This window comes from Oxyura jamaicensis, chromosome 13, assembly GCF_011077185.1.
Source record: "Oxyura jamaicensis isolate SHBP4307 breed ruddy duck chromosome 13, BPBGC_Ojam_1.0, whole genome shotgun sequence".
In the NCBI taxonomy this organism is placed as follows: Eukaryota; Metazoa; Chordata; class Aves; order Anseriformes; family Anatidae; genus Oxyura; species Oxyura jamaicensis.
In genome coordinates this window covers 15,026,760-15,052,132 of record NC_048905.1, presented here as the reverse complement: position 1 = coordinate 15,052,132, position 25,373 = coordinate 15,026,760, and the positions used below count along the sequence as shown (strand labels likewise).

The following is a 25,373-nucleotide window of genomic DNA, read 5'->3' as shown; positions in this document are numbered from 1 at the left end:
TGGAGAAACATTATTCAAGTGATATTTCTCTAAGGAACTACAGAAGATGGATTCCCTAAACACAGCAAGAGCTCAGCAGCTCAGTTCCTCTCTATCACTTTAGAAAGCCAGCCGCAAACACCAGCAAGGTTGCAAACGAGTACTTTGGTGTCTTTTGGAGGTCTCTCACTGCTGGCTGGAGACAATATTAAACTGAGCTGGGGAGGAGGGAGCTGCAGGGACATGCGTGAGAGTCCCCAGCCCCACAACAGACACCATCCAATACCAGGGATGACTCTTCCAGAAAATGCCTTCTCTAAAATAAAATAAAAATAAATCACTTATTTACAAATACGTAGTCACACAGAACTCGTGAAGCCTCCTGCTATCTCTGCACCGCCTTTATCTGGGCTCCGGACCAGCTCTTAATAACACTTGCAAGTAGCTGATGGTGGACTGGCACCGCTACAGCTGGGATGTGAACCCAAGTTTGGCTACAGGCTTCATGCGTACAGAATCATGCCCAACAAATTAAATTGAGTTATATTGAAGCCAGGGACCACTAAAATGTCAGTTAATTAAAGCTGGATTTACCAAAGGCTATGGGGCAGATTGCCAGCTGTTAATCTGTCAAAACGTGAAGCTGAAATGCACTGAGCGGTTCAGGGGATGTTTTAAGGTGACCAGACAACAGATCGTGTCACACACACAGACTTCCCTACGTAAAGCTGCCTACTTTCCAGTAAAGAGATCTTCCAAAAGTTAGTTGGCCTTGAAGAGGCCACAGGACAAGGCTCCACTAATAATCCCACCCAAACCTGGAGATCTGAGGAATCAATGGTCTTAAAATTAAAATTGACAAGAAAAAAAATATGAAAAGGCTCGGTTTCCTCTAAAATTATGCAATGGTGAAATTTCTCGAGTGTCAGGTCTTGGTTTTACCTTGTTGCTTTTATATTTACTTGGGATCAAATCCAGACGCTCTCTCATTAAAAGCAACAGGCCAAGTGAAGAAGAAAGGTGGTTTCTCTGTAAGAATAAAGCTAGAGGAATATGGCCCTGACCTATTTAAATTACAATTATAAAATGAGTTAACTGCAAGAAAGATACAAATTTCAGAACCAAAGACCTTTTCCTTAGCAGCCATGCTAGGAAATGATGGTGCGTGCATGTGTCATCTCACGTATCTTTTCAGAAAAAAAAACTAATTAAAAACATGGCACGGTGTCAAGTTTTTGTGCAAGTCTAAATCTCATCTCCATAAACTAATAGAAGGTTTTCTGGTTCAACAACAAGGCAGCAACAGCACAGGCAATCAGTCCCTTCCTAGACGATGCCTGCTTCTGTGTTATGACAGAAAAGTGAAATGCTAATAACCTCTCCAGCTTTATTTCTTGAGTTTGTATTTCAAAATTACCAAAAAAAAATGTATTAAAAAGTAGGTAGACCACAACAAATAGGGGGCTCTAAGTTCAACCAAGAGTAATTATTTGCCCTGCAACCACCTGCACCCATTCCACAAAAGCATTCTCTGACCTCCAGAAACTTCTAAGTGTTATTTACGAAGCTGAGCAGCTTCTAGGTAATGTCATTGAGACTTAAATTAGGTTTCTATCAGATCTGAATCTGAGACTCCAGCAGCTAGAGGACATCTCTCACTCTTCCTGTTATGGGATCTCCAAATCACTCACGTTCTCCAAAATGCAGTGTCCTTCGGTGTAAATTTTGAAGTCAGCTTCCCAAGAACAGATAGGACAAGAGTGTCTTACTGCTAACCTGACTTTCAGTGGGGTGCTGGTGGGATAAACTTCAGTTTCCTCTGGAATAAAAAGGGACATCAAGAAGGTTTTGTAGCTGAAACCCCACACTCGGTCAACCAAGGGACCCTGCGTGAATGAAGACCTCATCTGCTAAATAAGTCGCTAATGAAGTCACGAACATTTATCAAGACCATGATAGCCATGGGTATAACACGTGCAGGGAGGTCATCCCACGTGGGGCTCAGCGGAGAACATATATATGGGCCTCACCACACCAGTATTGTGATCTCTGAAATCTTGGGGATACCGCTAAGTAGGGATTCAAACTATGAAATGGGATAACACAACACATGCCCTGGAAGAGTTCACAGGTAGCCTATATTAGCTTAATTGAGGCTGCAGCCCCTACAACCTGCAGGATCAATTTGGAGTCTCCCCCTCCTGCTCCCACCAGCTGTGCCTCAGCTCACTGCCCCACACCTCACACCACAAAAGAAATAACAAAATACACGGCTTAAAAATTCCTGCTCCTTGTCTGCAAGCTGTTTTTATCGTGTCATCAAATGAGGGGCTCAGATGCACGGAAGCTGGAAAACAAGGAAGGATTTCTATCACAGTACATTTGATCCCAATCTATATGCAAAATATAGTTCAGCCGCACTGCACAAGAAGAAAATCATAACCATATGTTTCCAAACACCGAGGAACACAATTTTCAGGAAGATTCAGCACTGCAGACGTCTCTCGCTCGCCAGGCCCGCGCTCATTCATTTGGCTGTGCTGACCCCCAGAGCCCAGCACCCTGCATGGCACATCCTCACGCTGGGACCCAGGCGGGCACTGACGAGCTCTCCTCCTGCCACTAATTCAAAGAGGTTCTGCCGAAGTGATTGCTCCTGCGGGCTGGGAATGATTGCACCCTGACAGCCTGATGGAAAACATACATTTACTCGCTGTTGACTCAAATTGCTGCATACACGAGGAACTGCAGAATTAACTAGATAAGGAAAAAGAATTCATAAGCATTACCAAAAAAAAAAAAAAGCACGTACACAAACTCATGGGGAAGCTGCCTGATGGTGTCTATTATCTCCAGCCACATACCTGGCAAAACCCAAATTATCTCTAGACAAACACCAGCTGTGGCAGAAGGGATCACAGTTTCTGCTTCTTGAGGCAGGAAGAAGCTGGCACTAGTTTGTATTTTACACTTTATGGACTTCTTATTCCTCTTTCTCCAAAAGATTTGCTTGCCATATTAATAACTGTCAAACATACTAATCAATCAATCATTCTTAAACAGATAGAAAACAGAGATGGATGGTTTTGGTTAATTATTCTTAGGTTATTGCTGCATAAGGGAAATTATTGTTTAGAACACATTTGCAGCATTAAAACCACTGCGATGGAGACCAAAACCACCCCAGCACAGTGCAAAACACAAATACCTCACACACAGTGCAACATATTACATGGAAATAAAGAATTGACTTTAAAAAAAAAAAAAAAAAAAAAAAAAAAAAAAATAAAAAAATTCTTACAAATCGTTTCAACCAATGGACCGCCTTGACTCCCGTTCACCACCAAACCCTTTGCAAAACCCAGGGTGCTAGAAAAAGGCTGCGGAGATGCAGTTATTACCACGATTAACACTTCCATCTCTCTATTTTCTGATGGGTATCACACTATCGCTCAATGCTTCCTATGTGTCCTTCTGTGAGGACAGGACCTTTGTTCTTGGCTGTGCTTCCCAACCTTCTCCTTTTTCTCCATCCCCTTTTACTGATGCTTGCCCCCCCAGCCACTGCTGTAGCCATAAGTAGCATTCTGGCAATGAACCAGAGGAGCAGTATTATCCGATATAACACCCAGGACCACGCACCGGAGAAAGCACAAGACTTCACTGCCACCTTGCACAAACACCGTCACCACCATCTGCAAAACGCCTGGCGCTGTGTCTACTCACTAAGCAGTAAGAGGTTCGCATCCATCCCTACCCAAGCAACAAGCCAGCCACCTGACATACACAACCCTGCGCTGAGAATTTCAGCCTCTTGTACATACCTTTTCTCCTGAAGCTTCCTGCTCGCCCAACACGTCCTCTCCTCCAGCCACAGGGGACGATGTGCCCTGGAACCAGCTCATTCACCGTATCCACCACTTTCCCCAGCTTCCTCAGAAGCTGCTCACTATTGGAGAAGTTTCTTGGGACCACCAAAGAGCACGAGGCATTTCTTACAAAGAAAAAGCAAAAGGAAATCCAGAAAAAAAATGATTAAACTTCCCCTGTGAAGAGCTGACAGGGTAGAAAAAAATAATTTTTAAAAAAAAAAGATTGTGAGTGAAGCTGTCAACACCTACAGCTGGAAACAATTGATCACAATTAAGACTTAAGTCACGAGCAGGTGTCCTGGTTTTAAGTAACTCACTTCCACCTGGTTTGCCTTTTTTTTTTTTTTTTTTTTTTTTTTTTTTTTAAAGGTAGCTCCCTAACAAAGCAAATGCACTTGCTGCTTGTTCCTGATAACCACCAGGATTAATTACAGCTTTAGCCATTTCAGCAATTACATTACCAATGCTCCTTAACGACAAACGATGCATTTCACAGTGACAATGTGATCGTTTGCGCTAGAAGTTTGTGCCAGTCTCTATATTAATAAATGTTGGTCCTTAAGAATATTAAAAAAAAAAAAAAAAAAGAAAAAAAAAAAAGGGGGGGGGGGGAGTGTAATTTCTTGTTAGATAAGCCAAATACTCAATATCTCTTATCCTTAAAAAAAAAAAAAAAAATCACATTTCAGGTATAGCTATTAAGAACAACATCCATACCTAGTCAGTAGGCTGATTTTTGAGACATACCCTTCTTCAGGGCATGCAGGCCCCAAGCCTGGTCACGTTCCGGGTTCTCGAAAGCCATGGGCATTTTAAATCTCCTTTTGCCGTGTCCACTGGGTTGGTCCATCTGGACCACGGTGCACGACCACAACTGTAGGCTGGGGACGGGGCCTGCAGCCCTTGTTCTTTGCAAAGCATGGCCCAAAGGAGGCCTTTAAGAACCACAAAGGAGAAAAAGTGAGGGAGCCACGCACGGATCGGCGGGAGCCTGCTTCCTGACAGGCATTCTGGCAGGGGTACTCAGCCTGTGGTACGCAGGGACGAGAAGGACTCGGAATCAAAACCCCTAAGTAATTTCCTGACTCCAGGCTGGGGGTAGAGAGAGGTCCTAAAATCCTACGCATTCATTTAGTGTGCGAGCCCTCAGCCATTTAAACCCTCAAACCTAGCCTGAACCTGCAAAGTCAATTTAGACAAAATCTAACACTCCTGGAATGATTTTATCACGTTCACCTTGCGAGGTTACCACAAATTAAGTGTCCCAGGCTGTTTTCCATTAATCCACGAATTAGCTGCATCTTATCAACAGCATTTTTTTCCACTAGCTCACTGAGGTCTGTTATCACTGCGGGTCTGTGCAGCTGCCTTGGGGATTTCTGGGCACTTGGTCACAGCTTCGGTGCCCCAGCACATAGCATGTGCCCAGGCATGCACACAGCAACATGTTAAAGCACACAGTATGTGTTTTGTACATATGAGGGTATTTACAACTAAATTCATAATATGTGAATTGATTGTTCATTAAGCATTTCTTACACAGATGAGAAATATTGCCCAGTTCTGAGTTAAATCTGAGCTGTCCAGAACAACGTAGCTCTATAATACTGTTGTTTCCATCAGAGCAATTTCTGACAGAACACAAAAAAAAACAGAGGAACTTGGCAAGGCTGCTCTTCCATCCCAAGGAGGGGCTGCTTGCCATGATTCCCGTTCAATAAGGCTGCGGTGCCCCTGGCTCCAGCTGGCAGGGAGGCTCGCCAGGCTGCCCTTATGCACAAGGTGACTTTGCAGGCACAGGAGCCCGGCACCACATCTGTGGGATGTTTCACGTTACAAACAGGAGACAAAATATTCTAGGTAGGAAGGTTTCAAGGAGGCAGAATGGGCCATCAGGAAGGGATTTGCCTGTGAGTAAAACAAAGTAAAACAAAACTTTCTGTACGTGCCACCAATCCACGTGGCGTTCCCTATTCCTCCAGTGGAAAATCAGAGCCCAGTGATTTCCTTAGGTAGGTTCAGGACGGCCGAGCTGTGCAGAGCCAAATGCAGAGTGGAAGGAGCTGCCTATTCCCAGGGAGAAAAGGTTATGTACTGGGTTGTAACGCAATAAAAAAATGTCTTCCAAACAAGAGTAATGTTTCTGATGTTGTCTGCCCGGGCCTGGCAGCTGGGACTAACCAGCAGAAAGGGTTTGTGTTCAAAAATCCTTAAGAAATATCAAATAGCGTACGTTTCTGTCCCACCACAACTCTGACTTCAAGGACATGATTTAAATTACACCTCAGTGTTCACCCAGTGAGACAAACTCAGCATTGGGTGAAAAAACATTGCAGAAAAATGATAATATGAAGTAAGGGACGGACGATCAAAACTAATATTCAGATCTCTTATGCTCGAGAGAACAGAGCCTTTGGGACAGGCATTACACGTCCGTTAAAGGGCCCCCTTACAAGCTTGGCTGAGTGCAACCAGGGTCTCGCTTTTAAGACTTGTAATTTACTGAGCAATATGCTGAGCAGGGGCTGCGGAGGTCTGCAATGAAAGAAGGAGAAGTGGCAGGCTCATGATAATACAGTTGGTAAATTGGGGCCAAATCAGACGCATTGAGCTCCAGCAGCTGTGCCAATTAAATCTCATTCAATTTGCTGAACAAGAACATTAGCATTAATCACTTTGGCAAATTTCTTAGAATATTTCGTGTCACTAAGTAGTTAAGTGATTTTGTGCTTGTTTATAGAGCAGCATAACGTTACCCAAAGCGAGAGCGTTAATCACGGAGCAACCGCGGGATGCTCTGGGAACCCAGGGTAGCTCATGGCAACATTTCTGTAGCAGTCCTGTGCTTCCTATATCTATATATATATTCTTTTTTCCCCAGAAACCTCCAACAGATGAAGGGTTCTTTTAATTGCAGTTATTCTTCGCCATCACCCATCCACCCATGGATAAAAAGGGGCTGGCTGTGTGGGGGACAAGTCATTTTGAAATAAAATCAGGAGTATTTGCAAAGTCCCCCGGCTGCATGGAGCAACCCACAATATGACGTTACCTGTGTTCACCTGAAAATTAAATTTCAGGCTCGCATGTGGTAAATCCAGTGTCATACATTAACAGAGGAGGCACGAGGTGCATTGCTGGAAAACTAGTGAGTGCAGTGAGACATAGCAAAAGTCAAACTGAATTGTGCTACCTGTTAAATGTGTTGGTCTTTCCGGTGGTATGGAAAACGTGTTAAGAAATAATGAACCTATGGGGGTAAACTCTCCTTTCTCAGGTTTTCCTTCATCCTTTTTGCAAGTGCTCATCCCAGAAGCTCAGCTATTTTGAGGAATTTCAGTGATGGCCTGGAAAGCCCGACAGTGGTGAGTCGCCCCATGCAAAAGCCCTGGCCAGGCAGCTTCATCTCTTCTTGTGCCTCCAGCATTTGGGGTGCAGGAGAGTAACCGTGCCCCACACACAAGGACGAACTAAACCCAGGGTTTGCAATTGTATTAAAGAGGAAAAAAAGCCCCGTAAAGTGATGAGAATGTCACTCGCTGTCAGAAGCTGACAAAATCAAAACAGACCCAGAGGAGTTGTGTTAGGCTGTTTTTTATTCAAATTAAAGTATGGGGAACTACAACGTGATTTTGTTATAACGTAAATACGTCAGTGAAGACCAGTCCCTGCATTGTTCGTCACACTGGACAAGGCAGCTGTCAAGAGAATTGCTTTGCAACGTCCTTCATCCTTCACACAAACGAATATTTTATTAAAAAAGAAATGAGATTCAACCATCAACTGACTTGTTATGCTGTCAGCTGTTGAACCAACAAAGTCTGTTTTACAAAACCAAAGAATTTCACACCCAGGTAAATTATACAATCCTCTATTATTCTTAAAGTTTTTTGTTTTAATACATAAAATGTACAAGTTAAAATTCTCCATATTTATTTGTTGTCACTGTAGAGGAAAATTTATAAACCCAGAAATAAAGATAAAGGCAGAGGGAAAAAAAATGAATTCATTCATTTCCAGACTACAATGTCTAACATCCTCCCAAATGCTGTAGCTTTGAGCAACTGATTATGGGTATGTGGATGTTATTTATGAGCACAATGCCAAGCCAAGGGGGCAACTGCTCCAGTATGACATTTTATTAGCAACGAATCCCACAGGTTAAAAACAAGCTGCATTTATCGGCGGAACCATCACGTTAGCTTGATGAATTAGGCATCACACATCACTGGATATTAAGGATTTTTGTCTCCAAACATTGCAAACAAGAGAACAGTATTAAGCTTTCATGGTGTTGTCATGCAAATGCCGCCAAGTATATTTATGGTAATTACAGTGCTGTACACATCTGTACAAAAAAAGTATTTGGAAAAACTGAATGAACTGGAAATTGGTTTTAATCACCCCCAATTTATCTATTAGGCACAAATGGAAAAGATGGACTTGATTCAAACTTGTTTAAACAACAGATTGCTTGAGGCAAATATATCCTGCTTTACATATGCTTGACTGTTTTGCAAACCAGCCGCGTGTGAGCCTCTTCACAAGCGCGTACCCACAAGTGGTGCTGTCGGGTTTTGTGGGTGCGCATCCCTGGAGATGCTTTCACCAGAACAGCAAAGCCCCCTTGTGGAAACCCAAGGCCACAAACTCGCAGGGTGGCAGCACGTGGTGACCCCAAAAAGAGCCAACACCATACCAGTGCTAAGGAAAAGCCCTCAAACTCAAAAAGGAGCATTGTGAGGAAGCAGCCTGAATTAGGTTTTAAAGCTTTTACAAAACCTGCAATAATTCCAGTATTTTTGGCAACCCGTGTTGTGTTGTGCATCACATCCTCCATCCTCAAGCAATGCCGTGCTCACGCAGGAGAGATGAGAAACGAAACCACCGAGAGACAGCTTGGCCACCAAGCTGCCCGGAAAGCAAACACACAGCAGCAGAAAATTAAATTATTGAAATTGTTTTGAAATAAGCTAATAATCTAAGAGCATAGTGGTGACTGAGGTAATGGATTTCAATTTATTTCATAATGTTGAGCCCGATGCTGTCCCTCTACTATGTCAGAATCAACATGAGAGCTGTCCCACATCCTGGTTACAACATTTAATTGCTTGTGCAGAAAACGTACAAATTCACACCTACGTCATGGCCAGCAAAAACTTGCACAGGAGTGTAAGAATTAGATCCAGGATTTAACATAAACGTCATTGATGACCATAAAAAGCAATCCAAAAAATTATTTAAAATTCTTATAAAAATATTTACAGTAAAATTTGTTAGCACTAATGCTACGTTTTCAGTCCTAGAAAAAGGCAATCTTTAAAGGACCTGGCTCAGGTGCTCAGAACGAATGATACAAACAAGGAACAACACGCCAAAGACAGACCAAAGACAAGACAAATTCAAGAAGCATTTCAAGGGGAGGGGATACAGCTGGTTCGTCATGTGTTACAGTTGTTCATATTGCATAGCTGGAAAACGAGGTCACTTGACTTGCATAACACTGCAACATTTGAGAAGGAAAGAAAGCAACGTGTTTGCTGCAGAGGAGGAATGGCTGCGGCCACGATCACCATCAGCGATGGCTGGCCAGTGCCGAGTCCTAGCCCTGTCCAGCAAGCCACAGGTCTTGGCCACCAGCATGACTAAATGCCATTTTACAATAGCAGAAAGACACCAAAAACTGTTTCCCTTATAAGCAAGAAAGGTTTGTAAAGAAATGTGTATCAGGGTATACTAATCCCAGTCAAATAAGAGACGCTAACTCAGACCAAAACGTTTTGCCTATCCCATTTTATCTCATATTCCCACAGGAAAGGGAAACGCCTGCTAACCAGTTTTTGGGGTAGCAAATTTCAATCAGTCCCAAGCAAAAGGTCATCTTGCTTATGTCACTGCAAAGATGCACCTCAGGACTCCAATCTGACACCAGCTCGTCTTGGTTACATTCCTACCAACCTCAATAGCTTTTACAGTAAGTCCAACCACCATAAGAGAGCAGCACATTATGCTATTGTTTTGGCACATTTCACTGCAGATCACAGAACCCAATGCAAGAGGCTTCAAGGGTATCACAGGAAAGATTAATTTTTCATTATTATTTTCAAGACCTCTGACCTGACATACAATGGAAGGGTAGATCCCAAGAATAATACTGCCATTCCTTTGGACAGTTTGCTTTTATTTGCAAAAACAAGAGCATCCAAAGAGGAGCAGGTTCTAGCTAACACTCCTCCTGATCAGAGGAGCCCCTCTGTGGGACGTGAAACAACAAAAACAAGCACTGTTTACCCCAAAGCGAGCAGGCACCCGCGTTACAAGGACCACATCAACTCAAACACTAAAAGTGTTCTTATTTACAGAACTAATGTACAGCCCTACTAAAGCTGCACAAGATGATTTAGCCTTAGATCCCTCTGAAATCAATTTTTAAGTATTTTTCTTTGCTAGTGCAGAAGGTTGCCTCGAGTGTTTTTGACAGGAGTTCCATGGAGAAATAAAGCAGGAGAAGAACAGTGGTAAGTGCTGGAGCTCGACAGTAACACAAGCAGATATGGTTCTGCAGGCCAGATGCCCATGACAGAAAGCCTCAGCTGGTCTACAGGGAGAAAGAGTGAGATAAGCCCTCACAAAAGGCAACATAAATCAAAGTTAAGTGAGCTGGGAAAGCAGGGAAAAAAAAAAAAAGAAAAAAAAAAAAAAGAAAAAGAAAGAAAAATGAGAAAGTTTTCTTCATCAATTCCCTTTAGCTGGGGAATATTCAGGGAGTCTGCTGTATGCAGAGGCATGTCAGAGCTCACAGAGTCAAACAGAGGTACTTGAAAGCCAAATATCCTCTCAGACAGAAAGTTGTAAGAATTTGGGATGTAAACAAGACAACTACAACATAGCTGGATCTAGATTTTTCTGTTTTGAGTAATCTTATAAAATCTTTGTACTAACAGAACACCATCAGTACAGGCAAGATTAAAATACCAGTTACAGTGACAGCAATTAGTGAGATCTCCGTACTCTGGAAGCATTAAGACATCACAGGTACTTTACCTTGCTCATTAATCAGTCCTTGGGAGGCAGAGGGTTCTCACTGCACGTGGTGTCTACATTAATGGCACTGAAAGATATTTCTTTTGACACATAAATGCTGTATTATGAAATGGCATTGAAATGCTGGACAGAGTTAGAACTGGGGCTTTCAGCACAGCTGGCAACACTAGGGAAACACAGGGGTAAGGAATAGTTTCTATTCAAGCAGTATTTGTTTCACAGGAGCAATAAACCATGTCAGAGCAGCACACTTTCTGGCGTTGAGATGTTTTGTGTGGTGGAGTTGCCGAGACGTCAGCCCCAGAGAAGGCAGAGCCCAGGAGGTCCCAGCGCGTACAGGAAACATCATTCATGGCAAGTAGAAAAATCACATGGTATTTATTTCCACCATACGACAAGTATTTCAGGGATACATACAGTAGTCCAGTGGCATATACAAACATATGACTGAGACAGCATCACAATCAAGCCAGAGCACCCTGTTCCAGTCCGTTTCTGCTGACTGCTTTTCTCAGTTGGTACTCAGAAGTTTCCACTGTCAGTAGTAAAGTCCACCCTCCAGGCACAGTGAGCAAATAGTTCAACCAATAATGTGTACGGAGCATCAGTAGTGAAGAAATCCAGAAGTGTTCATTTTTTTACTCACATGCCCAAACGTAGCAGTTTAGTTTCACACAAGAAATTCAGTGCCTGCAGTTCAAAGCACAGTGTTTATCTCATGACACAAGCCATTGAGAAAAACAGTTGATTGCACCACATATAACAAGCAACACCTCGTGTCTAGCATGGAACACGTCCCCAGAGGGATTTTCACTTTGCTAAGCACTCCACCGCAGAGCAGATGATGTTTGTAACGTATCACTTGTCATGCGAAGACTGTAACAGCAATGAGATGGGTCAAGTCAGAGCTCAGTCATCTTCCCAACACCACCTAGCTGGATCCACTTCACTTCTGCTCCTCGCACTGGCTTCATTGTGTGTCACAACGGTTTGTGAATCACAGCCACACCTGTTTTAAGAAGGTGCAGTTATCATAGGAGCAACTTCTGGGTTGCAACGTGCCTAAGAATATGCTGCAAAAGCTAGGCCACATAAAGCACACACAAATTTAATATTTAAGCTTCAGGAGGCACAGACCTCAAGTTTATGAATGACCCCATAGTCGTGTCTCCCGTGGACTATTTACCTGCGTAACTTCTCCCCGTGCTCATGCTGGTTGGCAGTAACGTCCACTTGTCCGTGATGGGGTTGTAGTACTCCACGGAGGCCAAGTTGCAAGAACCATCATCTCCTCCCACCACGTAGAGGAGACCATTCACTGCACACACACCTCAAAGCAGAGTGCAGACAGTTAGACGTGGGCTAACATCTCCCCCACAACGTTGCCTGCCACGTTTTGATTCATTCTCTAGCAGATACCTCATCTTCCATTTTTATTACTTTTTTGCAATACTGGTTACTTACATTACTATCACAAGAGTCACATGAAAAACCAGAGACAACTCCAACTAAGCACCGCAGAGAGGTATATTGTGGTTACCTGCATTTCTTCTACACATATTCATGTCTGCTACTTGCTTCCAGGTGTTTGTTCCTGGATCGTAGACCTCCACACTCTTCCTGACTAGGGGACCGTCGTGCCCCCCGGTGGCGTATAGCAGCCCGCTGAGAACACCAACACCTGCCAAACAGAGCCAGCGTTAGCCAAACATACAGAGGAAACCCTGTATTCCAGGGCTGAGCCCCTTCTCAGATCTCAGTCTTACAACGCTCTTCCACATTTATTTCATGTCTTTAGACCGTCTTGCTCTCTCTTCCCTTTGGCTTTCCAGACTGCTGCACCTCGACCATGTTTATCCTTACCTGCCTGATATTTTCTGCCATGGGGCAAACTTGCTTTTAGCCTGATTGCCATTTCCAGCAGTTCTATTTTTGCTCTTCCTGCTGCCTTTGTGCCACTCGGCATTTGACTATACTCAGCTGTTAACAACAATTTAATACTCTGAAAAGTCTGTAAGCTAATCTAAGCAAGTAAAAGAGTGGAAACACTTTAAGGCTTCACCTGAAATGCCTCCCTGTGTAGTGAGACAGAGGCACAGGCAGAGTGGCCGTCCCTGCCGGGAGGGGTCTGCCATTCCCTGCAGCACTGCCCGCACTGGGGTCACCGCCGGGATTTGGGGACGCTCGTCCTCTCCTCCGCTAGATGTCAGCATGGGGACGGCAATGCCGGGAGCTCCGAGCACGGATTTCCTTCACCGAGCTGTACAATAGCTCACACTGCAGCACCGCTTTTGGTGTCACTCTCAGCCCCTCCCCGGTGCCTGCTGGAGGGGCATGTGCTGTGCACTTGGGTCACAACCAGACCTTGATGTTCTCGGCTTTCAGTTTGGGAAAAGCAAATTGTAAGGCTACTTGGCAGGCCAGGAAGAGCATGTGTAACACTAACCTTGCCACTCGTAGTTGTGCTCACAGAGCAGGGCTCAGAGCAGAGTGTTTTGAGCAAAGAAAACTCACTGAAATCTATCTCACTACAGGCATCAAGACCACAATCCAATCCTTTTTTCCAGCCAGCAAAGATACAAAAAAAAAAAAAAGTTTTAGCAGGGGCCATTTGAGTTTAATTCTGTTGCCTTGACTTGGTCTTCAGGTCAGCCAGTGCAGATATGCTGCACCAGGAGAATCAGGGAAGATCCAGAAGGAAAATCCACCTGACAACCCCCAAACAACAGCAAAGAGAAGGCAGAGCAGTTCCCTTTCCAGTCCCTGGCTAAGCCGGCAGCTGGCCATTTGGAAAGACAACTCTCTGCTTACAAGTGAGATGCATCTGTTAGAAAAGCTACTTAGAAACACTGAACATTATTTCATTAACCTAGAAATTAATTTCAATTTGGCAGATTTTAATGAAGTCAGGAGAGCTGCTGAGAGCTTCCAAGCAATTATGGCTCTTCTCCTCCTCATGGGAGGGGGGAAAATAACAGGTTGCACTTGCCAACCCAGCAATACTGAAACATACTTTTCCTTCCTTTCCATGAATGGAGGAGAGCCCAGTGATTATCCACTTTTAAGAACACATCTTGGAGCCAGTACCTGCACCACTGCGCCGAGTGCTCATGTCAGCTACGTAGGTCCATTCGTTCGTGGCTGGGTTGTACTGCTCTACGGTACTAAGGCACTGACGGGACGCTCCATCGTAACCGCCCACGGCGTAGAGCTTACCTGGAAGAGAGAGACATTGGCATTATTAGCTTTACAGCTATGACTGACGGCCCTGAGTGAGGACAGATCCTGGCTGAGGCCCTGGGAGACCTGCCCAAACCTGCTGGCATGTCTGGGGAAAACCCTACTGAAAGGATCTGAAGTAGACTCACAGACAGGCGGGCCTGGTTTTAAAGCTGTAAAAGCTGTCAACTAAGTCAAGGCAACATCACAACAGCAGCTTAATTAAAAGCCAAAAGCCCAGAGGGTTTTCCAAATGACTTGTTGGCCCTGGAGAAGTGGTAATATCAAAGCACGTTCTGCTGATCAAGCGTTTCCTCCTGTTCAGGTGCCACATAGCAAGGTGAGCTGTCAAAGGTCGATACTGTACATTAATTACAATATCACATGAGCAATAAATACACAACAGCTTCTTAATATAATACCTCCATGGAAACCTAGACCCAATTTTGAAGATTCCGGGCCAAACCAAAACAAACCAATGCTGCTAGTACAGCTGAGGCCAGCCTGTTTACTCGTGCCAAGTGATCTTAAGGCAGAAGAAATCCCAGAAGAACTTCACAGCATGGTATGTTTATCCCCCTGCAACTCAACTCCATGAAACCTGGACAACAGCTACCTAATGAGAATATAAGGGCATAATCAGATGTCATGGGACTACACCATACATGAAACAAGACTGATGCTACACCAAAAGCCTTGTTCACAGACTTGACATATACACTCTCCTTGTCTCCCTGTATCCCCTACCAGCTTTGTACACAGCCCCACTCACAGCCTCTTCGGGCTGTGATCATCAGAGGTTTGCATCTGTGCTCCTCCTGTGCTGTTGCCTGCTCCACACCGTACTAATTGGAAACTGTTATGCCATGCTAAAGATAAGGTCACACAAAACGTTTCGTTTGCTTTAGAACTGATTTTGCTAAATGAAGCAAAAGGTTCCTATCTAAATTGCTCCTTCTCCTGGATCCAAACCAAGTTGCTCAGTTCCAGCTCGTTCAAGCTGGGTGCTGACACATACGTGCCAACAGCTGCTGCTGCGATCCTCAAAGCACCCTCCCCACTCACCTTGCCTACCTCATTCACAGGCTGCCACAGTATCAGCGTTTGCTATCGTCAGTCCCTGGTCATTTATGAACCTGACTAAATTATGCCATGCATACCTGAAAGCCTGATGTCAATAAACACAGGTTTTAGTATTCCTGCCAAACCACCAGCCTGGAGCTGTGGGATGAACTATGCTCTTGTTCTCTTGCTGAGCAGATTTTCTACGATGGGTGCTTTTTCCACACACCGTCTGCTGATGGCAACAGCGTACACTGCATAACAGTTTGCTTTTATCAACCAGCAGCAGCTCAGGAAGAATAAGATTCAAAGAAACCTGCCCACACCTAATGGCACGCACAGAAGGCACAGGTTTGTCACATCCAGGCCTGAGGTTCTTGGAAAGCTACACACGATTTTTCACCAAGATAAAGAGAATGGAAAAAGCTACAAAGATTATGTCATATATAATAAATCTTTACCAACTGAAGACAACTTAAAGAACAGATCCCATAGTTGCTTCCTGCTGCACTTAACCATTCAGGCCCCCGTTTGACACAGTAACATTTGCTTGATGGAAATGGCTGATGATGTTCTTACCCTCCACAACTCCAACTCCAACACTGCTTCTTCTTGTGTTCATGGGAGCCACAAAAAACCACTCATTGGTTTTATAGCTATAGGCCTCAACTGATGCCAGACCTAGTTAAAAAGGGGATACACAGGTTTTCTAATTAAAAAAAAAGAGAAGAGAAAAAGATTGGTGTTGCACTTTCATCTGCCTTCTACCTCCTCCCCAGCCTGTAATTCCCCCCACACTCCTACAACCCAATTTTGCAGTCCCTTTCATTTCGGGCTGGGGCCAGCATTTTAACACCACTTCTCCAGCAGCTGGAAAAATTCTTATCACATAGACCCTGTCCTGGGACACCAAAGTGGAGCAGAGTCCAGATTCCAAGCCCAAAAGTCCACATTCTTTCAAGCATTATAAAATGTCCACACAAAGGTTTAAAAATTACCCCAGGCCCTGTTGTATTGTACTCATCACCAGCTGAGATAGTCGGTTTAAAGCTAAACCAAGCAGCAAAGCTCTACAGCAGAGGTGTGAACCTACACATGCCGTTTTATGCCAGACTAGCTCCCAGATGCACGTACCCCATATAATGCCTTGTTCACATTTCATTCATGTTATGCAAATTTTAACTAAAACTAGGAAAAATCCAACCCCCTTTTTTTTTTTTTAAGAACAGAGTAAGAACATTCATATAAAAACAAGACTGCAAGAACTGTATCACTACAGGAAAAAAGCCTTGGTGAGACATTCTGCGATCACTGAAGGGTCAGAGTGAGCATATGGTTAAGTATAACACAATATGCCCAGTCTCTGCCTCATTCCCTATAGAGAAATTGCTCTGGAGCCTCACTAAAGCTCTGCAAACTTTGCTGGGGACTGTGAAAACATTGTTTTGGATCAGGCACTGCCTGGTTTCTGTTCAGCCACCTACCTGTGCTGCCATCAAAGCCGCCCACCGCATACAGGAGATCGTTGAGCACAGCTGCTCCTAAAGTGCTTCGTCTCTCCTGCATGCTGGCTATGGAGGTCCACTGGTCCTTCACGCCGTCATACACGTCAACGGTGCGTACCCTCAGCGACCCGTTGAAGCCCCCGACAGCATAAACATTGCCAGCCATAAATACAACACCTGGTAAAAGAGGAGAGAGATTTTATGGAGGTTTTACAAATAGCTTAGGAACAGAGTATCATCAGACACCTGCAAGGGTGTGTAAGACAGCAGGGATGAGCAGAACGTGTGCAAGCCTTGAGCATTTTCTGCAGGTTAGGAGCACTGGAGTTGAGCATGACAAAATACGTGTCATAAGGATAGTGAAAGGCACAGAAACACACAGCAACATAAGGCACAGATGGATTTCAGATCTGAATGAAAGGTTTTTCTGAGTCAGAGAGGATACCAAGCAGTGATCCACATTCACATCCAATCTCATGTCTTCAGAAGAACACTCTCAGCTTACAGATCCACTCTCCATCACCCCATAGGCACACCAAGGGCCTAACTCAGCTCCTGTAATTTTCACTAGGAAGCCAGCAAGGAAAACTGGATGCCTGTGGGCTTCCACGGCTAGTGGGACAGGAAGAGGAGGGGAAACAAATGTAGGAACTAACAGGAGAGATGATGAAGCAAGGGGACAGGCAGAAACAACCCCTATAAAAGCAGGGCATCCACCGGAATGTGAAGGACACGTGCGTAGGGAAAGAGGAGGAGGAATGGCAAAGAGCTGTTTGAGGCTGGGGGCAGAGAGGAAGGCTGAAGGGACTGAGAACACAACTGTCCAGCCCTGAAGAGCTGCACTGGGAAAATGAAGAAGGCTGTAAGTTCCCGTTACCTGCTCTGCATCTCCGGGAAGGAAGCTCAGCAACCTGATCCCACCGTTCCTCCTCAAAGTCATAGCACTCCACACTGCGAATGGCTTTGGGTGCTTGCCCGCCCACCACAATCATCACCTGGAGAGGGAAGATGAGAGCTGGGACACCTCAGACATCAGCCCAGGCAGCTGCTCTCTGCAAAGAAACCGTCAGCACAACCTGGTCTAGAGCAGCTGCCACCTAAACACTGCAAGCCCACCAAAAGCCTCTGCAGAGAGGGTTATTTAAGTCAATTCTATTATTGGAGGAGTAAAACTATCTACCTTTTAAAGCAAACTAAACGTGGCAGCCCCCATTAGCCCTTCCTCACTGTTTCCAGAGTGGGCAACCTGCCCTATTTCCCCCCCAAAACACAGAATTGCTTTGTACCACGGTGCGTGCAAGACTCACTGCAGAAGTATTTTTAAGTGAAGAAGATTCCAGCGTAATTTCCACAGGCAGCCCACTCTTTAGTCATTATCTCCATGGTGGTGCTAAAAATAATCGATGCCACTTAGCAAATAAAACCTGACAGCTGTATTGCCACCTGCAGGGAAGATGACACTTGGGGAAATCAGGACTATTAAGACCCAGGGATGCTGGACTGCTGAAGGAAGTGATTTGTCAGCTTCATTAGGGCCTTTGGCTGCGACGTGTGTTGATGCAAATCTAGTAATTAAGCCTTAAATTCCTCACATTGGGGAAAAGAAAAATCTACGTGAAAAAGAAAAATCAACAGCAAATCTCAGGGGCATAATCTGCCAGGTCAGTCTAAGAGTCTACCTAGACCCAGTCCCCATTTCTAGCAACAGAAATCAGTGGGCACTGGGGGAAAACACGAAGACGTAGACCACATGCAGTGTGGTCCTTCCCAGATCTGTCCTGTCTGCCACCAACAGCCAGGGGCTCTCAGTTCGAGGGCAGCCCACCGGCACATGCACAGGCAGTGTTCAAGCCTCCAGCATTCACAGATGTCTCTACCTGTACTTTGTTCTGAACACGCTTCCTTCTGTCCCTCCACAGCTATGGAAAAGGAGGATTCGTTCCCTTATCACAGGGAACAGCAGGAGCAAACACTGCCCAAGACAAAGTGATTTTTACAAGGCCGAGGAGCTGGAAGCGAGATAACTGGGCTTCAAATATAGTCAAAGAGTACTGGCTTCAGCCTCTGCAAGGCGGCTGCGGGTAGCTGAGGGAATAAGATCAACACTTGTGGTCACTCAGGTATGGAGCTCAACCCCCACCGCAGCTGCTTTACAAGTACAGGGCCAGACAAGCATCTGAAGTATTTCACGAGGATGAAAACAGTGAACTGTTTGATCTAGAGAGATGGAAACACAACCTTAGAAAGCAAATTCAGTCCAAGTTAGCAGTCTAACTACTAATTGTGTAACAGTCTCCCATGGAAAGCTACAGAGCTTCAAACACAGACTTGAGAGGTTTCACAGCAGGACCAACAGATGAGCTCAAAGTCTCTGAGTAACTGGACTGCTGGAAGATCAGCACCTTCTCCCACTTCTTTACAGTTAAAAAGAAGGGAGAACAGACCCAGAGAAAATTTGGGCTTATACTCAGGTCATGCTACAGAATATGGTAAGAACCTCTAAAGTCACTAGATCACTGTTCATTTTTCATCCTTAACTTCTTTAGTCCTTGACGAAGGGTTACGTGGCCCTTCATGATGCCCCCAAAGCTGTTTTCTACCAACTCCACCTCAGTGCCAGCAGGTAGAACAGACAACACACTGACAAGCTCTACAGAATTGCCATTTCTTGACGAACCTTTCAGCAGCTGAACATCTGAACGCTCCCTCATAGCACAGATCTCATACGGCACGCCACAGAACAGGCTCCCTATTATTTGTCCTTAGAAAAATAACACAGTGTGGTTTTGACATCTTACAATCTCTGAAAAGCTTGCTAATAACTTCAGTGACAGTCTGTTGTGAGACATTACGATGAACTGCATTTATCTCTGGGGCATGGGTTAAACAGTTTCTGTTGTCATTTTCTCCTCACTAACAAAGCAGAGGCCAGAGCATCACATGCCTCCGGGACAAACGCAGGGAGTAACAAGGATTATTTATTCAGTAGCTGCTTTGAGTCTATTGAAATTTGCTTCAGACTTCCTGCTCACATGTCTGGTTGCCGTTGTTTCCTGCTTTCCTGCCTTCTGATTAAGGAGACAGAAAAATGACAGGCACCGATGGTGATCCTCCCCAGCAGGGCTCCGCCACAGCACTAGGAACCCGCAGAAACCTCAGTAGCTCTCCAGGCAGCTGCCTGCAGCCGCTGTCACTGCAGGTCACTGATCCTCAGGCCATAGCTCCAGGAGCAACAGTCACTCCCCAAACCACTTGTGGCTGACAAAATGTTTTGAGAGCAGAGCCTTGTCCTTGGGAGCAGAGATATTGCTTCCTCTGTGGGTTTCTCGTTTATCAAATTTAATTATACATCCTCAGTGGTTACAGGCAATACCAGAAGAGGGAGTAAAGCGATTCAAAGAATTCTGAGTAGCATTATTCAACCAAGATCTGTTTTTCCAGCAGATTTCCCCAGCAGGTGATGGCACGCTCCCCTTCCACATCAATGACTTTTGCTCTTTAACAAAACTGATGTAAACTCCTGTTATCTTCATTGACTGTATGAAGATCTGACCTCAGCTGATTTTTGCTTGTGTCTGCAGCCCTGCTCAGCCTCAGCAGATGATAGCTGCACATGCATTAACCCCTAGTCTCCAAGCAGCACCACCTATAAGATGGCATGGCGCATTTTCCAAGCAGTTCCCTCCCCTGTGCTGCTCACCCAACAAAAAGATTGAAGACTGGCCATAATATATAGGAAATACAGCACACATCCTGCTGTCGGACTTTCCTCTAATGGGCTCAGAGCAATTGAAAAGAAAACAATTAGGAGTTAGTAAAAGTACTGTGGTAAGCACATAAACTCCTTTCAAAGACAGAAAATGCCACCAGTTATACTGTGGGAGGTGTCACAAAGTGACATTTTCCCTCCTGTTTTTGGAAGGGAACTCAGCTTACCTTTGGCAGGCTAACAGGAGTCCTCGGCTTTGTTCTGGGATTCTTGATCAATTGCCTTTGATCCAGAGGAAGCAAATGATATTTCATGGCCTCGATAAGGAAGTCTTTACACGTGTTGTTATTTTTGATTAAAGCTTCTTCTTCAACTGTCTGAGAACATGCATGCACATGAAAGATCATTTACAATTAAGGACTTGGTATCTCAGGTCAAAAGAGAGCTCTGCATTGAAACCAGAGCTTCTTTTCTGAAGTACCAACACAGAAAATGCAGAAGACAGAATTCCAGTTCTTTCCAAAAAAACAAATGCATTAGCATCCAGGCTCCCCTTCTTCCAGCATCACTAAACAGCAGCAGTCCTCCCTCTATTTTATCACCCCCAGTCAAACACCTAATACCTCAACACAGGAGAATTTACCAGGAGTCTGAATGCAAAATAATTTGAGTATGAACTGTAAGGAGAGGCAATATCTGTTACTGGATAAGAAGATACAGTTGAGACAGACATGGGTGCATCTCACGTATATCAATTTAATTTCTATTGTATTGCTTTTTTTGGACATATGTTGAAAGTATGGCAATCAGAGCCCACCAACCTCTTCTTTGTGGATTCTTGGCTCATTATTGAGGCCCAGATCTCAGGAATTAACTCACCAAGAACAACCTCTAAGTCAGACTCTGACTGACAACATCTCACCTGCCAGTCACACAGACCTATCTCCTTAGATCCTGCTCCTGCACAGAGCACTTCTTAAGCCAAAACTATCACACATGCACTAGGGAAAAAACTGTACAGCCCTGTAAGAGCATGATCTGAATATTTTCTGGGTGAAAAATCCTGAGATATTTACCTTTAAATGCTTCCACCAAGACTGGCAGGAGCTTAGCTCTTGGCTCTGCTGGTCAGAGCACAGGTCACATTTTGTAAGAAGGTCTCTGTGTGCGTGCATGTGCGCGCACACGGATTTCAGATTCCACCCAGTTTTTCCATTATTCCTGTTACAGACTGAGCTACACGCCAAAATACCCATCTCAGAAGCAAACAGCCAAGACACTTCCAAGGAGCTTCCATCAGCTTTAGTGCAATATTAATTACTTATTCGCAGACTAACCTGTACAAGATAATCTCTGGGCAGAAGGGGCAGGCGAACATGCTCCATCAGTTTAGCCATGTGCTCTAAGCGAGACTCCTTCTCATAATTTATCCAAGAAATAACCGCTTCGAAGACCTACACAGATAAAAATACAATTAATGTAGAAAAGAGAACAGGCTTACAGTCACCTGCCCAAAATCAGGAGCATTGTGATTTCGCAATGTCAAAGGAAGGAGATGCGAGATCCCTATCAAACAAACAGATGAAAAATTCAGGACAGGATGCAAAGAGCACAAGCACCGCAGTAGCCAAGAGGCGAGCTGACCGTGCATGTTAATAAGCAACTCCGTATCTCGATGTGCTGTATCGCTCTCAGAGCTGAGCATGTGTCCAGGACAATCATGCACCTCTTGTACAGTAAGGACTACTGGAAGGCGGCCAGGAAACTTAATTAGCCTTTTGGCATTTGCGGTGGACATTATTCATGAAATCAGCCACAACGATTACTACTGATAACAAAGATCGCCCCTCCTGAAGGAGCCGGCTCTCATGGCAAGTCGCTGCGCTCACCATCGTATTTAATCCATGCACCAGTGCCCCCCAAACCCGAGAAACCCACAGGACAGATTCACCCCACTCTGCACTACATTTATTTCACTGCTCAAAATGCCCGGATACTACAGGCAGGGCTGCACTTCCCACAGGGAAACAAGGGCACAATGGACTTCTGGTCTGAGCCCAACGGTAGTTTTATTTCTGGATGCAGCCCATGCAGATAAGGACCCAAACTTCGGCTCCATGACACGCTGCACACAAACAGCCCCATGCAGCAGAGAGCCCTGTGCGATGGACAGACGTGTACCAAAGCGTCCTACATGATCCGTGCATGAATATGCATGCACTTATGTAACTGTCAGCCACACTCCTCCCCAAAGAAAGGCCTAAAAATGTCACTGGGAGTGTAAAAGGCTTCCTGAAAAAAGGCACAAAGGTAAGGCGAGGGGCTGGCGCAGTCTCAGATACTGCACAGCAGGATATTGATCCTCGCAGTGGAGCTTCCCCACAGAGTCAGAATTAAATTCTGACACTTAACTCACACCTACGGGCAAAATTACGCCACTGATCCTGCTCTCCAGTTACTGGGGACGGCCTGGGCGCATCCCTCCCGCACACCACCCGCAGTGCCGCTGCCCCCTCGCCCCAGAGCACCCAGCCCATGCCCGTGGCTTCAACTTCCCTCCGGGGTCACCGCGTGGTCAGGCCAATTTGCAAAGCTATTTTTTCTTTCTTTCCAGTCCCCCCAGCAAACCATTTCTTTGGTCCAAGGTCAGTAATTTGACAGCATTAACTTGAACCGAGGGCACTGCCTCTCGGTCCCCAGTTGTTGCCAACAAATGTATTTGCAGGAGGCACCGACGGTCGCTTCCTCGCACAAAGGAGAGGCAGAGCGCAAAGGGGTTTCCTCCTAGTTGCTGAGCTTAAAAAAAAACAAGTGAGCAGTAAAGCAGGAGCCTCATTTCCTATGCCAACAAACTCTCTTGCTGAACTGCTTGGAATTCAGGAAGCTGCAGCAAGGATTTCAGCAACGCAACGGGGAGCCCTGTAATCAAACCCCAGCGAGCGCAGAGGAAAATAACTACTCCAGAACCTTGAAGTATTTTTAAGCACAAATAAATAAACAAACAAACTATTTCACTTTAGCTACAAGGCATTTAAAATGGAAAGTAGGTTGTTAAGAGATTTTTAATTGCAAATGAGCATGGCAGGAGCATAAAGCAATGTTTAGCCCACAAACATGCTTTTCATTAACCTCTTCCGCACCAGCAGAACAGGTCACTGGACTGGAATATATCCAGCTGCAGATCAAGATGACACTGAAAAATTGTTAAAGGGAGGTAAAGCAGTGTGTATGGGGAATTAACCATCTCCCCAGCATTGGAGACCATTCCAGAGGCAGGCACACGCTGACTACCCCGCTGTGCCCACTCGAAAAATAACAGAAATTTTAAAAGTCACACGCTGGAATCTCCCATTGGCTCTAATTTTAAGAAATGGGGAAAAAAGTCTGAATCTGAGACACTGATACATTTTCACACATACATTTTCCCTCTGCAGGGAAAAATACAGCTGTTAGATGCTCCCAGCACTGAGGACCAAACTCTGCATCAGCTCCTACTGCATGCTAGGATGGGTTAATTAATGGGCTCTCTGTAAAGTCCCCACAATAAAAAATTCCAACCCTCTCAAAAGTTTTTTGTCACTATTCTGAGCTGGCAGAGGCCATTTCTTGAGGGCTGGAAGCCTCTCCATTTCACTCATAGTAAATATGAGCAAACGTGATTTTTTAATGGCTTTTCCTTGCTTGCATACACTGTTATAATTACAGAGTAAATCAGGTCAGGTGCAGAAAGCACCAATAAAACTTTCTTCGAAGTCCTCTACTATAGCTGAAGGAGCAGCCATGGACCAAACCCAACTTCTGTCCTAGGCCAGCAGGGCCCCTGCAACTCCAGAGACTGACAAGGGGGAGAGGGACAGAAAGGACAATAATCTCTGATTTAAGGGGAAAATTCCTCAGAGTAGTCATCTTACAACTAAATCATTTCTGTGGCAGCAAACAACTTCTGTAGTCACAATAGCCTAGGGATATTGTCATGCCAAAATCCATAGAGGTAAAGAACACTTTTTATTAGGCCAATTAGTATTAGTTTGGGGGTGGCAGAGGAAGGGGAGAATGTACAAGCTTTTGGGCACACACCTGGTCTGGAAGCATATTAGGGGCAACTCTCCCTTCCGGGGCTTGCTGCCTTCTGGCCCTGGAGGGACTCAGCTGTAGCTCTTCCATCTCCGAGAGATGGAGATGCCCTGGCCCATGGGCTGCGTGCATGGGACATGGCAAGAACAGGAGCACGACAGCCTCTCATGAAGTCTGGTTGGGACAATTTAACCCTCAGACGTCTGCAGCATTTGCTTGCTTACTACATCTTACTGCTGAAAAATAGTTATCCTCTGTCATGCACACACACATATAAGCGTGTGTGGAAATGCAGATGTAGATATTTATACCAAACACATTAGCAGATAGGAAGAATAAAGGTCAGGAAAACTGCTCATCTGTCACACTGAGGCTAATACAAAGCAGCCGCCTACCATTCTGCCCTCAGTTTTCAGCAGGTCTTTGGACTCCAGCACATTTTTCACATTTATATTCAAATCCCATGCTCTCCCTATCTCCTGTTACTGGTAGCTGTTGTTTTGAATGTACAGCTTATGCTCCCATTTCCTTGCACTGACTTGCATGTTCAACTTTTAGAACAGAAATACTGGCTTGATTGTATAAAGCTGAGTAGAGGGAGCAGACGCTTTGATTTCCCTGGGCTCAAGGCCAAAAAAAGCTTTTTAACAATGCTGCACAGGACTGGAAAAAGTGGTTACTAAACTTGCACTTCCCTTTGCAGATGGCTTGGTTCATGCAAAGCAATTCTGCCATGAGTTCACACTATTTGTTTTTTTTCCCTTTTGGCCCTGCCTGCGTGGCACAGAGCAGCACCCCACTGAGACGCCCACGCTGGCCCAAGCCCTGCGGAAACGCACTCCCAGAGTCTCCCAGTTTACTGGCTGTGGATCTGAAGAAAGCGTATCTCCATCCACGCCTCGCACACTG

The 25,373-nt window shown here is 44.9% G+C and overlaps 1 protein-coding gene across 7 annotated transcripts in view; it reads right to left on the bottom strand.

The window, feature by feature from the left end:
• Positions 1-8,941: 8,941 nt before the first annotated feature.
• The window catches only part of KLHL3 (kelch like family member 3), a 56,657-nt gene continuing 40,225 nt past the window's right edge, over positions 8,942-25,373 (bottom strand). For 6 of the 7 annotated variants that reach the window (XM_035338406.1, XM_035338407.1, XM_035338408.1 and 3 more), the window contains 9 exons: positions 21,728-21,844; positions 20,618-20,767; positions 17,559-17,676; positions 16,661-16,858; positions 15,756-15,857; positions 13,983-14,111; positions 12,436-12,576; positions 12,082-12,225; positions 8,942-11,904 (listed from right to left, as the gene is read on the bottom strand). In XM_035338406.1, coding sequence (XP_035194297.1) covers positions 11,876-11,904; positions 12,082-12,225; positions 12,436-12,576; positions 13,983-14,111; positions 15,756-15,857; positions 16,661-16,858; positions 17,559-17,676; positions 20,618-20,767; positions 21,728-21,844 — 1,128 coding nt within the window. In that variant the 3' untranslated portion in view covers positions 8,942-11,875. Of the gene's footprint in view, positions 11,905-12,073; positions 12,226-12,435; positions 12,577-13,982; positions 14,112-15,755; positions 15,858-16,660; positions 16,859-17,558; positions 17,677-20,617; positions 20,768-21,727; positions 21,845-25,373 lie in introns of those variants that run through there. The other variant, XM_035338410.1, reaches the window with a different exon arrangement.